The following is a 12,984-nucleotide window of genomic DNA, read 5'->3' on the forward strand; positions in this document are numbered from 1 at the left end:
TATTTAAGGGAAAATACGTTAAAAACGACAGCGTATTAGTCTGTCTGTCAGCATCTCTGATATGCTCTAAATTATTCTTGTCTGATTGAGATATTTAGTTTAATTTTTTTCATTTTTATCAGAAATATTTTCTGTATATGCAATAAGGCTTGCTTACGACTTCGGCCCATCAATATAAAACTATCATAGGCCCAAATTTGAACAAAGAAAAACAGAGGGTTTTTGACTTTTGAGGTCAAGAAGTAGAGCACAGGATTTTGAGATTGTTGTTGTTCTTGTGTGTTGGGTCATAATTGCACTCATCCCTAATCATGCGACGAAACTGAACCAAAATTGCAGACGTATTGGGTGATCTTGTCAGTAGTCGAACGACTTGGCTTTGCTCACTTGATACGACGGTGTGTGACTATGCGGCTGTGACCTAATAATAATTCAATTTTGTCCTCGACGTTTGAGCTTGTCTAGATTAAGATCAACGCACGCTGCTGCCCCTACAGTCACCTGATTCACAAAGTCCCTCCCAGATGAGAACAAACGGGGGGAAAAAAAAACAAGGTTTACTTAATAAGTCATGTCTTGCACAGCAGTGATATTAAAACGTATAGGACAAAAAAGTATGAACGTAACTAGTTCATGATCATGATACATATATTATACTACATATATTTATATGTGTGTGTGTGTGTGTGTGTGTGGACGAAGAAAACAAAATGGCCAAATTCAATGAGAGTAGAAGAATAAAAGAGAAAGAAAGATGTAATTAAAGGTGAGTCCAAAAGATTGGTAAAACACAAATGCTTACCAACAGATTCATTTTTTAGAGACACCACACATTTTGTCTCCGGACCTATTTCATGCATGTCCTACGCCTTTGGACGCACCCTTTCCTCTTATATCCTATTATTATCGTATATATCCTACACATAATATTTTATGATTACACATCATATACATTGGTGATTTCTATATAGCCATGGCTTGTACTATACTGAAAATTTGACAACATGTTAAAAGATAGTTTACAACAAGTACCAACCAAACTATGCCACTATGTTCATCACTGTTTCTCCTAAAACGTAATTAAAATGTTAGCACAACAGAATCCATAAAAGAACAGAGAGTACTGGGTTTGCCAACAATGTCGGTTGGATTAGAATAAGTTATACTCTCTCCATGGCTTCCACTTTTGTTTTTAAGTGTATGTATTGGCCGGTGTATATATAACGTACCAAGTACTGATGCTACGTTACTTAACATTGATACCAAAAAATGAAAAAGATTGAGGATACGTTGACGTACACCTAGTTTCACGGGAAACTAGGGTGCTAGTGAATCTCATCCTACAAACACAAGAGAGACACATAGAAACCGACTTCAGTAATTAAGCTAATGTATCTTTCTCGCAAACTTATAATAATGTTATCTTTTGGAAGAAGATATATATATTTATAAGAAGGCACGCATCTCTTATTTATATTTTGTGACAATTTCAACTGAAATCGTATTGACGTGTTGTTGAATCGTATTTATAAATTTGTGAACGTTTCTGATTGTAAATCCAATTTTGATTCTGGATATATTTTCTCAGTGAAGTTTATAAGATTTGTGAGAACAAACTAGACAACAAATGGCTAGATGTTGAAACATAAAACAAGGAACAATCCCACCCCCTCAATTATAATCTCATAATTTTTTAATAATACAGTGTTTGATACTTGTCACATCCAAAACCTATTTGTTTCCTCATTGGCCTATTTTTCTCTCAAATCTTCGATTGAGAATATGCGCTAGCTATATATATACACATATGGGTAAACTATGAACCTTAATATAATAAGAGTTCATCTCTTTGTCTCTAAAAGAGAGAAGGAGAGAAGATGTTGCCAGGGATACTTTTATGCTCACTTAATCCCAGGAATCACAGGTGAGTTATTCATTTCAGTTTTTTATTTACGTTGGAATTTAACTTTTGATTAATATACTTTGTTGTTTTAATTAAGTACGATGTGATTAAAGTGTTTTCTTAACATGTGTTTAATGATAAAACTTGGATTTATCGATATAATTGATATATCATATCATTAGTATATGAAATAAAGAGACAATAATTTGTACATGATTTTGGACTAAGGCAAGATCCATGTCGTAACTTTATCTGATCATCACTTTCTTGTCCAATCAAAAGAGAGATTAACAAAAAAAAAAAAAAGTCTGAGATAATCGCCACTTACTTCACTTTTGTCTTTTAGGAGAGAAACTAGTATTTTTTTTTTTTTTTTTAATTTTAATTTAGCCAAAGAAAAACTTTCATAAAAAAGTTAAGTCATCAAAGGATAGAAAGCTATACTGTAATTACCAATTTTTGAAAAGGGGAAAAAAGGAAAAGATGTGATAAACAAATTGTTTTTATAATTCCAACTTAAATATTGTTTTTATTGGCATATATTGTATTTTTTTTGGAATATTGGCAAATAAATAAATAAAAAGAAAAAGGAAAGAGGAGAGCATGTGCATGGGTAAAAGATAAAAAAATTGTCGAAAGACCCAAAACTTTCCCCTAGGACCCAAATCGAGGCAAAGCTTTTACGAGGCACATCATTTACAATTAAAAATAGTCAAGGGGTCAAAACTCAAAAACATAAAAAAGATAAGGGGTAATTCCGTAATCTTCTATCAGTTCTTTAGTGGTCTTCTCTTCCCCTGTTCTCCACACTAACTCTCTGACACTGACTCTTGAGAAATTTGGATAAAATTCATAAAATTTCATTCGACGGCCGGAGAATTTATTATTCCGGTGGTATAAACTGACGAAGTTGGTTTGCTCTCTCACTGTTGCAGCAAAAAGAAGAAGAATGATCGAGAGAGCTTAGATACTGAGCCTAAGGACATTGAGTACTGGTACTCAGTTCAGTTCAATCGAGATCCTCCTAGATTTGCTCTCAAATCGGATAACAACACTCACCATTCCCGCAGGTTTAGCTTCCCGTCGGTAAAAAAGTCCCCGTTGATTTCACAATTTCTGGTAATCTCAAACCTTTTTTGTGTGTTTTTGGTTGCAAGTAGGAACGCCGGCGAATTAAGCAAGGCGAAGAAGCGAGGAGAGATGGCGAACAAGGTTTCTAACTTCTCGGATCTGATTCAACGAGTGACTGCTTCTTGTTTGTTGCATCCACTCTCCGCCGGCAGGCAAGATCTAGCTGGTAACCGCCGGGAAGAGTACGATTCCGAAGAAGAGGAGAATGAGGAAGGTGAGATTCAGTACGAGGACGCTTTGGAGGAGGAGGATGTGAAAGATGAGACTATTAGGGTTATTAAGAGCAAGACCGGAGTGAGCTTGGAGACGGTTCAGGAGATGGACATGGTGATGGAGGAAGTATTCACCGCGGCGGCTGCTTTGAAGAGAGCTTACGTGGCGCTTCAGGAAGCTCATTCGCCGTGGGATCCGGAGAAGATGCACGATGCTGACATGGCTATGGTGGCTGAGCTGAGAAGGATTGGTTTGTTGAGGGAAAGATTCAGGAGGATGAGAGGTACCGGAAGTGGTGGTGGTGGTGGCCGGAGGAAAAACGACTCCGGTAGAGGATTGCTGAGAGACGCGGTGGCGCCGTATGAAGCCGTCGTGAAGGAGCTGAAGAAAGAAGTGAAGGTGAAAGACACTGAGATTGAGAATCTCAAGGAGAAAGTCAAAGCGGCTACTTCCATGGCCAATGGTAACGGAGGAGGCAAGAAACACCGATTGCTTTCTAGCCGGAAAGTGAACTGCTCCACACAAATTGCTGTATCTCCGGTACCGGAGTTATTTGAGATGACAATGATTCAGGTGAAAGAGGCATCAAAGTCTTTTACAGGGATTTTACTGTCTCTAATGCGAGCTGCACACTGGGACATTGCAGCGGCTGTTCGATCCATTGAAGCTGCATCAGATGGAGTGTCAGCTTCTTCGTTTGCATCCTCTGTTCAGTCCTCTGTCCCGAACCAACACGCGAAATTTGCTCTCGAGTCTTACATCTGTAGGAAAATCTTCCAAGGATTCGATCACGAAACGTTTTACATGGACGGAAGCCTCTCTTCTCTTATCAACCCGGATCAGTACCGTCGTGACTGCTTTGCTCAGTTCAAAGACATGAAAGCAATGGATCCTATGGAGTTGCTAGGGATCTTACCAACTTGCCATTTTGGTAAGTTCTGCTCAAAGAAGTACCTTTCGATCATTCACCACAAAATGGAAGAGTCGTTGTTTGGGGACTCGGAACAGCGGGAGTTGGTTTTAGCTGGTAATCACCCAAGAAGTCAGTTCTATGGAGAGTTCTTGGGGTTAGCCAAAGCCGTCTGGCTGCTTCATCTCCTGGCCTTTTCGCTTGACCCATCCCCGAGTCACTTTGAAGCAAACCGAGGAGCCGAGTTTCACTCTCAGTACATGGAGAGCGTTGTGAGGTTCTCGGATGGCCGTGTTCCTGCGGGTCAAGTTGTTGGGTTTCCTGTTTGTCCAGGATTCAAGCTTAGCCATCAAGGGAAAGGATCAATCATCAAATCCAGAGTTTACTTGGTTCCAAGGGCTTAAACTGGTTTCATTGAGTTCCACTGTGTGTTAGTAATGTTATGTCGAGTTATCAACTTGGTTTTGGAAAAATGTTGAAATAAGGAGTCCGTTCATTATAAAGAGTTCTTGCAAAACAATTGAAAAAAAAATTCAAAATTGGATAAATGTTTCTATATTAATCTAAATGACAAAGCTCACACATAACATATATATGTTTTAATTCTAACAATTCGAGGGTTTTTAGAAGGGATTATGTAATAAGGTATGTTTTTTTCGACTAGGGATCTCAGTATCAATCGTACAAGACTTCTCTTAGAAACACTTTTTTCACCTGTCACAAAGTAAAGGTGAAACAGAGAGAACAAGATTAAATAAAAGAGTAAAAACCCCAAATTCATCAAAAGTAAAATGAGAATAGGAGAAGGATTAAGTTTACTTGTTCTAGTGTGAGGAACATAATGACGTTCCAGGTTCCTAGCCGTGTAAAATTCGGGAGAAATCCTTTGTAGAATGCCATGATCCCCTGTAAATATACCAAAAAACAAAACATTCCATCATGATTGTATCTAAAGAGAGAGAGAGAGAGAGAGAGATTGGTAAATGTGAACCAGAAATAGATACCAACCTCTGTCTTCATGGTTTTGATGAAGCAATCAATTGTGTTTCGGTAAGTAGAGTCACCCATCATTCTAGATTTTACCTGGAACAACATATAAAGAAATATAACATGGCCGTTCCAAGGGCATATACCACAAACCATCAATTATTTTGCTTCTTTTAGTAACAAGTTGATATTTTTATTAGTTTCTCTACAATCTAATATCTCCTTCAGTAGAGCATTACTATCTAATAATGCTGCTTTTACCAAAGTCAAATCACCATGTAAGAGATAAGAAACATAAACTGTGGAAGACACAAACATGTGAAACGCTCATTGTCACTTCAAGGTGGTGCTCTGTCCATTCAATATCATTATCCTTCTAAGAGATATTCTGTGATACGAACTCAATCCTTGCCACAAATCTATAATAGAACTCAAATCAGTACTAGTCTCTTTTGTTTTGTTCCCCAGAATATCATTAATTTAGGCATTTAGCACTTTCATTTCAGATCTGTCACTCTTTTTAAAAGTTATATTACATATACCACTACCAAAAAAGATGAGGCAGAGCCATATTGATCTTGTAATTTTGTTGTTGGTTTTATGTAAATAAAAGAAACTGGATGCTTACCACATCAATCGGAGAACCAATACAGACAGCGAAGAAGCCTGCAGCTAAACCAGCTAGTAGATGAGTTAGAACACTGTCTCTGAAGAATGGAATTTTCATAATTGTCTGCATATGTATGGAAGTATTAGAACAAACAAAGACTAAACAAACACCATTAGAAGCCAAAAATTCTACTCAACAAGAAAAACGATTCTTGAGAAAGAAATATTCACCTCCTTTATTTGATCATAACTAGCTAGCTCTGCAGCATTTACAATAGCATTCCGAGCAATATTAGGACCAAGTCCGGTCCATAGCGCACTAACTCCTTCCTGTTTTATACATCAAAAGTGAAAAGACTATAAATCTCTCTGCTAACCAAGTATTTTTGACATTGTTATTTGCAGGTTAATTTACTAACCAGCTTCACTATGGTGAAATAAGCATCTACAGCTCCTGCATAACGCCTAGGAACCCCAGCCGGTAGTTTTCCTTCTGATTGAAGCCGAACTTTAACAAGATCAGTTGGATTAGCTACTATAATAGCTATAGCTCCTGTTGTCACACACACACACACACACCAAAAGAAAAAAAATTCCCTTTATTATGTCTTTCCTTCACTAGAGTTAGAGGGTCAAATTCAAGAACTGAGCTCACCAGTTAACAAAGCTGCAAGAATCTTTTGATATAATGGAATATCACCAATAAAGTCACTTCCAACCAAAAAAGTCTTGACCTGGCCAGATATAGCAAAGTAACCAACTCATCAGATATAAGAAGAGAGAATCCCAAATATATATATATATATTAAAGAAAAAAAAACCCAGAGAAGGAAAGTAATGTGAGAACTCACAGGCTCATATAACCCAATCCTTAAGCCACCATAGATGCATTGACGATGAAGTCCTGCAATGACACCTTTCCAAAGCCCAGAAATACCTTCTTCTCTTGCTATGGTAGTTAGTGTACCAATTGAGCCTCTGTACTTGGGTAAATTATCACCATCTCCAGTAGGGATCTTTCTTTGAAGCTGAAGCCTTACTTTGGCTGTGTCTAACGGTACTGTACATAACTGCAACATTGTTCATAAACATCAAGAGATTTGACTAAAAGCTACCAAACAGACTTAAAAGGAGTAAAAAAGCAAACACATAACACATAAAAAAAAAAAAGTCAAATTTTTCCAAAACATCAAACCTAGTAGAGCCTATGTAGCTCATTTCGATAAGAGTATCATCTCCTAATATAAGACTTTAAAGAGTCCGTAGACTAGACCATTATATAATCTACAGCTCAATTTCAAAGAGTCAACAGAAGAAGAACAAATCTGAAACAAAACAAAAAAATGATCTGGCTTGTTCAACCAGTGACAGTGATTGAATCGAATTAATTCCAAGATAATTCACCGACGCAAAATGACAAAAAAAAAACCCCAAAAAAAGGAGGAGGAATCATCTCATCTCAATCTCGCACCTCTGCAAAACAAGCAGCGAAAGCGCTGCAAATGAAGGTTTCAAGGAACGAAATCTCGATCCTTGGTTTGAAATCCGCCATTGTTAATTGCTAATACAAAAGATGGGGAACAAGATAAGCGAAATCTGGGGATGCACCGATTGATGGCAAACACAAAAAAAAAAAATTTAAGAACTTGCACTTTTCTTCTCTCTGACAACAACGACGATCAGGATGATTGATTTGATAAAAAAAAGTAGTATTTATCTTTAAAAATGGGTTTTCTCAAATGATTTGGTTTTTATTTAGAGTAGTAATGAAGAAAAGTGAGTGAGCGAGATCGAGATTTTTAAAAAAGCAATCTAATGGCGTAAACGAATTCAGAAATAGTACAGAGAGTCTCTCTCAATCCCAATCTTTTGGTGTTACTATTTTCGCTATTATAGTTTCCTTTCTTTTCCTTTTGTAACTAAACAGAGTGATTAGAGAACAGAGACCCTCTTCCTCTACTGGAAGGTTTACGTGCATAACTGTCTTATGTTTTAGTTGGAGACCCTCTTCCTCAGGTGGAAGGTTAGGTATGATGAAACTGCCTTTATGTTTAAGGTGGTTTAATTAGCAGAACAAAAGTGAGTGATTCTATATTCCAATAGGTCTCTGTTTGCTCGATCCACACCACTCAACAAATGCCTCTATATTCCCATCCACGGGAGTTATAGTAAGCTCATGTAGTTTTTTAATAATTTGATTTAGGCATAACTTATGCAACAAAATAGCAAGAATTACGCAATACAAGTTTTCTTTTAGAAGGTAAATTAAACGACCAAAATATTTAGCAGTGTCTTTTCTTGGCTTCAGCTTTTTTTTGGTCAAGCTCAGCAATCATACTGTCGAACATAGCTGTCCTGTTATATAAAAATAGCAAAAGAAAACAACAAATTTAATTAATGACAAGTTACGTTCTTAACTAACTAGCTAGGATTCAATACTAATCATCAAGAATTAAATTTATGTACCTGGGCTGTATACGACCACCCCTAGTTTCAGTGAAGCGGTGGTACATACGCTTTCTTCGAACGAGAACACAGCGTTCTACTTCCAATTATACGACTAGCCCTTCCAACCTCAAGCTTCAGACTTCCCAAGTAACTTCCATCTAGTGCTAATGCCTTCTTTTCGTCCGCCAGCATATTTATGAAAGCAAATCTGAAGAGAAAAAAACAAAAAGTAAATATTTTCGTTTGCATTTAAACTTAAAAGAAGTAAAAAAAAAAATACGAGCAAGAAGTCACAAACCCCAAAAGAGAACCGGTTTTACACTCTGTGGGAACAAAAATCCGAGAGATCTGTCCACATGAACTGAAGTGATTTCTCAATGCCGTCCTGATATCAGCCATAGGTAGGGAACAATCGAAACCCTTAAACGAAAATGGTTCCTGGATTGTTTCCATATGCATCTTCATTTTCGAAAAGGCAACGATATTTTTCCACCTTTGTATTTCATTTAAGAGGTTTGTGAAACTGATTTAGCTATCTATTTTTCAAGACTAACAAAATATGTTGCTTAATTATACCTTTTCTTTTATCTTCATCCTTTTCCTGCACACAAAATAGACATAGTTCACGTCAATGAATGAAACATCCGTTAAAGTATTCATAAAGAGAAAAGTAGAGTCAATGAGGGAAACTTGTGTTCGGCATGGATGGTTAACGTTGCTCACCATTTTCAGGGCAGTCTTTTCATCTTCATCACTTTCCTGCCAATAAAAAAAAAACAGAGACAACAAAGTTGATCTCAATGAATGAAGAAGATGCATAAACACAAAAGTAAAGTCAATGTTTAAAGAGGGAGATGACTACTTAATTTTAAAAAGTATAGATTAAGTTAAAGCTGCCTAGACCTGATGAACTCATAAATATACAGAAGCTTTACTAGTTGCTGCAAGTACAGTAGGTCAAGGATTTTTAGGAGGATGGATTGTAGAATATTACAGTCTTTTACTATCTCCGTATTTATCACCTTTTTATTTTTTTTTTATCTTGGTTTAACCTTTTTTTGGGTCTAATTTTTGTCCCCGGTCTGTATTCTTCTTTCTATACAAGATAAAAAAAAATTCAACTGGTTTAGGGTTTTTCTACATTTTTCTATGGAAGTTGCTAGGGATATGTGTAAAGACTATTCGTGTTGTTCATCTCAATATACAACAAAGGCACTTGATGAACCAGAGAAATGGTGAATGGAACTCAAAGGTGTTTTAGCTGAACCAAAGTGAGTGATTCTATAAACGCCAGGTGTTGCTGTTTCAGGGATTCTCCATTCGATACTCGCTGTGCTCTGCGTGCTTAGTTTGAACGGTCTTGCCCACTTAAACCGGAGGCAAAAGTCGTCGTCATCATAAACAGGTATCCATGTCTTTCTTCCTTCTAGCCACCTCTCAACAAGCGCGAAAGTCCCTTCCGTCATCAGGTCGTTTCTCGGGTTTGCTGACCGGAATTGAACCGTCACTACGTCAGTTCCCTTCCTGAATTTGGCAGAGCGAGGAACATCTGATATAACATCTCCAAATGCAGTTCCAATTGGTGTCATATCCGCAACCACGGGTGTTAGTAAGCTTATTTGCTTGTGAAGTAGGTCAGGTGGCTGAGGACCAGGATCAGTGGTTTGACCAGATAGAAGATCATTTGCTAGTTTCTTGAATTCTTGAATGTATCCGCTTAGCGTGTGAGGTCCATACAAAGTTGATGCACCCTGACAAAAAAATAGAGTTGGTTTAAGAGCATGAAATCAAAAGAGATCCAACCTCTTCCTTCTTATCTCATCAGCCTCTCACCTCATATCTCTGCACTTGGTATTCCTCAAATGTGGCGATATACTGCGAGTATGAATTGGTTAACCCAGCTATGACTATGCTGAATTCTCCTCCGTTGCTGCCTTCCTTAAGCACTGTTTTCACGGCATCACGTAGTCGCCTCCCTGCCATTGTTGTGAATTCTTGCAAGCAGAACCAAAACAGAAAGGATATTACTAATGTTTTACATCAGCCCTCAAAATGATTTTTTTTCTGAGGGGAGTCTGGAATACCACCGGGGACGCAGAGAATCACTAGCTGGCCAATGCGGAGGATCTGAACTGGTAATATCGACGGCTGAAAAATGGATAAAGAACCAGACAAAGAGTTAAGTGGGAATCAATTATAATTCATTGCAGTAAAAGCATTAGGATGATTGATAAACAGATTATGCTCACCGCCCAGTTGTATGGTTGTTTCATTTCACCGGTATCAAGTAATATGGGTTTAGGTCGCTGGCACCGGACCTGTTCCTCAGTTGGATTTTTGAGAAGGTTCCTTACAAGCCTCCAGAAAGGATTTCCCTGACACAAAGTAACAACATCATGTATAGTACTAACCATCTTATTAGTAAGTTAGAAGGGAATTTGGGGTTTACCTGATCATCTCCTTGTTTAAAGTCAAATGCTCCAGGTCCATCAGTTGTTCCTGCAGCAAAACCAAAACCCATTGCAGCTGGACATGTTTTCACCACTTCGGAACCTCCATTTTGTCCATCAATCGTCACTTCAAGCTGAGAGAAATCAACAAAAGCATGACGGTAGTCAACTTTTCCTTGTATCTCCTCAGAGGCTTTAGTGAAAAGATCCGCAGCCTTCTTGAACTGCCTCTCTCCAATAAGGCGCGTACTCTCAAACTCATCAGGGTAACTGAAACATTTAGTCTTGCCAAGTCATACATCTAATAAGCTTGGCTCTAAATACCATACTGAACTGAGAGAGAAAAGAATTTTCTGTGATTGGTTTTCGCATTACTGAAAGGAAAAGTGTGCATTTAGGAATAAGATGTACCCTGGTCCACGGCCGTAGCACTGTTCGTTCTTTCCACCACAAGTACTGTGGTTGAAGTCACAAGGCAGGCCTGTGTCTATACAGAAGGCTCCCAACACGTTCGGACTAACATCACCACAGTTAGTTTGACAGAAGGCAGAGACAAAGCTAGGTTTGTCAGCGTGTCTGAATCCACTTCTGACCCGTCTAGCAACGCTTGACATCCTTGTAACGGTTTTACCGCCTGTAGACGGTAATGAGGACGCCATTTCCATTACATCTTGATCTGCAATGAACGCAACAAAAGGTTAGTTTTATCATAGCACGCTATTACTAAAGTATAGAAGCTATGGTCACTTACGCTTACCATGGGGATCTGTGAGTATGCGTGAGACTCTTCTATGAGATTCAACATCATATGACACGCGACCTTCTTTCTGTCCAAACCAGTCTTCCATGAGACGTGCTGCAGTGCCTTTGTTGTCCCCGCTGATCAAGGAATTTGTGCGGCTCATCGAAGTGCCATGAGTTGCAAACCAATTGAAACTACCCACAGGACCCCACTGATCATCAACGAACTTGACAAGTGTCATCTCTTTATCGACATTATATTCATATTTACTACGCTCATGTGCCGGATTGTTAAGGTATGCACTGGGACTACGATTCACACCAGCATCCAAGAGCTCCCCTGAAATTTTCAGCTCCAAAAGAAATGTCTTTAGAGAAAGCAACATGTAAATGAATGATAGTAAAAGTTTGCCACAAGCTGAATCGCTCACCTTTATTGATTAACATGGACCCGGGACGAAGATTTTCATGAGCTTCTATGATACTTTGCTCTATACCATCCACAAGAGCATTAAACGATTGATGAACAAACCCGAGAGATGTAACTAAGTACAGAATGTATTGGAGATAACCCCCTGGACCAGCATGAGTATGAGTTCCACTAATTGCAACATTTTCCTCCGTATAAAGCTCACCGTACCTCCAAGGAAGTTAAAATAGAACTTTTGAATTTGAGTTTAATCTGCTTAGCATGTAACAAACTTACAAGATAGACATACCTACCTCTGTTTTAATCTTTCAATCACTTTGATAGTCACAAGCTGTGAGGCCATACCAGCATCAAGATTAACAAAAACAATTCTTTTCTTGAAAGGCTCAGCCACGATGAAAGCGCGAGCTCTGAGCCTGAAGTGAACACCGGATGTTACTTGTTCCATGTTAGCATATCCCATCATGTTGACATCAGCTGCAGGTCCCGTGATGTCATAGCTTCCAAGTCCGATCAAATAATCGGAATCAGTGAATACACATTTGATCTTCAGCAGAAACAGCAAGAACAATGTGCACTTTATAATAGACACAGACCGCCTCGTCATCTTCACACTCGATGTGGAGGAACAATCACTTCTTTCCCCTTTTTGATCCTTCCTAGAGAAAGCATATGCCAACGTAAGCAACACAAACAAACACACACACACACATCTTTCATGAATCTTAATTATTAAACCCAAGAGATTATCCAACCTGAAGAAGGATAAGAGGTAACGCAAGCCTTAGATGAACAAACACATCATTATGAACTAATTCAGAAACAAACAAGTGTATACTTTTTAAGTTGATGAACACACTAACCGCAGTTATAGAGAGCGACCCATTTGCAGGGAATGATAGAAACCAATCGGTGTGAATGCTATGAAGCAAAACAAAGGTGGCAGGATTTGAAAACTCGATAAAGTTTTCGTTTTTTTTTTCTGGAACAACGATCAGAGTCTGGAAGTAAGAGTAAAGTTTGAGGAAAGTACTAGTTTTTAAGGTTGCGGAGAAGGAAAGCTTCCCAATTTCAGCTGTTCTGACTTCTGAGTCGTTCTCAATTCGGTTTTGACTTCTCATTCCACTACTAATTTTGTAAAGTTCGGATTTTTAGGAAAAGT

The 12,984-nt window shown here is 38.2% G+C and overlaps 3 protein-coding genes and 1 long non-coding RNA gene across 6 annotated transcripts; 1 reads left to right on the plus strand and 3 right to left on the minus strand.

Moving 5' to 3' along the window:
* LOC104726477 lies at window positions 1,821–4,677 on the plus strand. Of its 2 annotated transcripts, none has more exons than XM_010445344.2 (3): window positions 1,821–1,924; window positions 2,839–2,973; window positions 3,061–4,677. In XM_010445344.2, the coding sequence occupies exons 1-3, from the start codon at window positions 1,878–1,880 to the stop codon at window positions 4,559–4,561; spliced, it is 1,683 nt and encodes a 560-aa protein (XP_010443646.1). In that variant the 5' UTR covers window positions 1,821–1,877; the 3' UTR covers window positions 4,562–4,677. The 2 variants fall into 2 exon arrangements, with proteins under 2 accessions (XP_010443646.1, XP_010443647.1); XM_010445345.2 differs by having other exon boundaries at window positions 3,064–4,677.
* On the minus strand, window positions 4,678–7,643 carry LOC104726476 (mitochondrial uncoupling protein 2). Its single transcript, XM_010445343.2, has 9 exons — window positions 7,225–7,643; window positions 6,605–6,823; window positions 6,409–6,487; window positions 6,173–6,306; window positions 5,985–6,083; window positions 5,773–5,877; window positions 5,166–5,240; window positions 4,977–5,063; window positions 4,678–4,871 (listed from the first exon to the last, which is right to left on the minus strand). The coding sequence occupies exons 1-9, from the start codon at window positions 7,303–7,305 to the stop codon at window positions 4,833–4,835; spliced, it is 918 nt and encodes a 305-aa protein (XP_010443645.1). The 5' UTR covers window positions 7,306–7,643; the 3' UTR covers window positions 4,678–4,832.
* On the minus strand, window positions 8,029–8,797 carry LOC104726478. Its single transcript, XR_758058.1, has 3 exons — window positions 8,500–8,797; window positions 8,220–8,409; window positions 8,029–8,108 (listed from the first exon to the last, which is right to left on the minus strand). It is a non-coding gene; the product is annotated as an uncharacterized LOC104726478 (long non-coding RNA).
* LOC104726479 (neutral ceramidase-like) lies at window positions 9,308–12,911 on the minus strand. 2 transcript variants are annotated; one of them, XM_010445347.2, is made up of 10 exons: window positions 12,686–12,911; window positions 12,116–12,481; window positions 11,824–12,032; window positions 11,409–11,732; window positions 11,063–11,327; window positions 10,651–10,921; window positions 10,451–10,576; window positions 10,286–10,349; window positions 10,035–10,195; window positions 9,308–9,952 (listed from the first exon to the last, which is right to left on the minus strand). In XM_010445347.2, the coding sequence occupies exons 2-10, from the start codon at window positions 12,427–12,429 to the stop codon at window positions 9,398–9,400; spliced, it is 2,289 nt and encodes a 762-aa protein (XP_010443649.1). In that variant the 5' UTR covers window positions 12,430–12,481; window positions 12,686–12,911; the 3' UTR covers window positions 9,308–9,397. The 2 variants fall into 2 exon arrangements, with proteins under 2 accessions (XP_010443649.1, XP_010443648.1); XM_010445346.2 differs by having other exon boundaries at window positions 11,403–11,732.

This window comes from Camelina sativa, chromosome 11 (assembly GCF_000633955.1).
Source record: "Camelina sativa cultivar DH55 chromosome 11, Cs, whole genome shotgun sequence".
Lineage (NCBI taxonomy): Eukaryota > Viridiplantae > Streptophyta > Magnoliopsida > Brassicales > Brassicaceae > Camelina > Camelina sativa.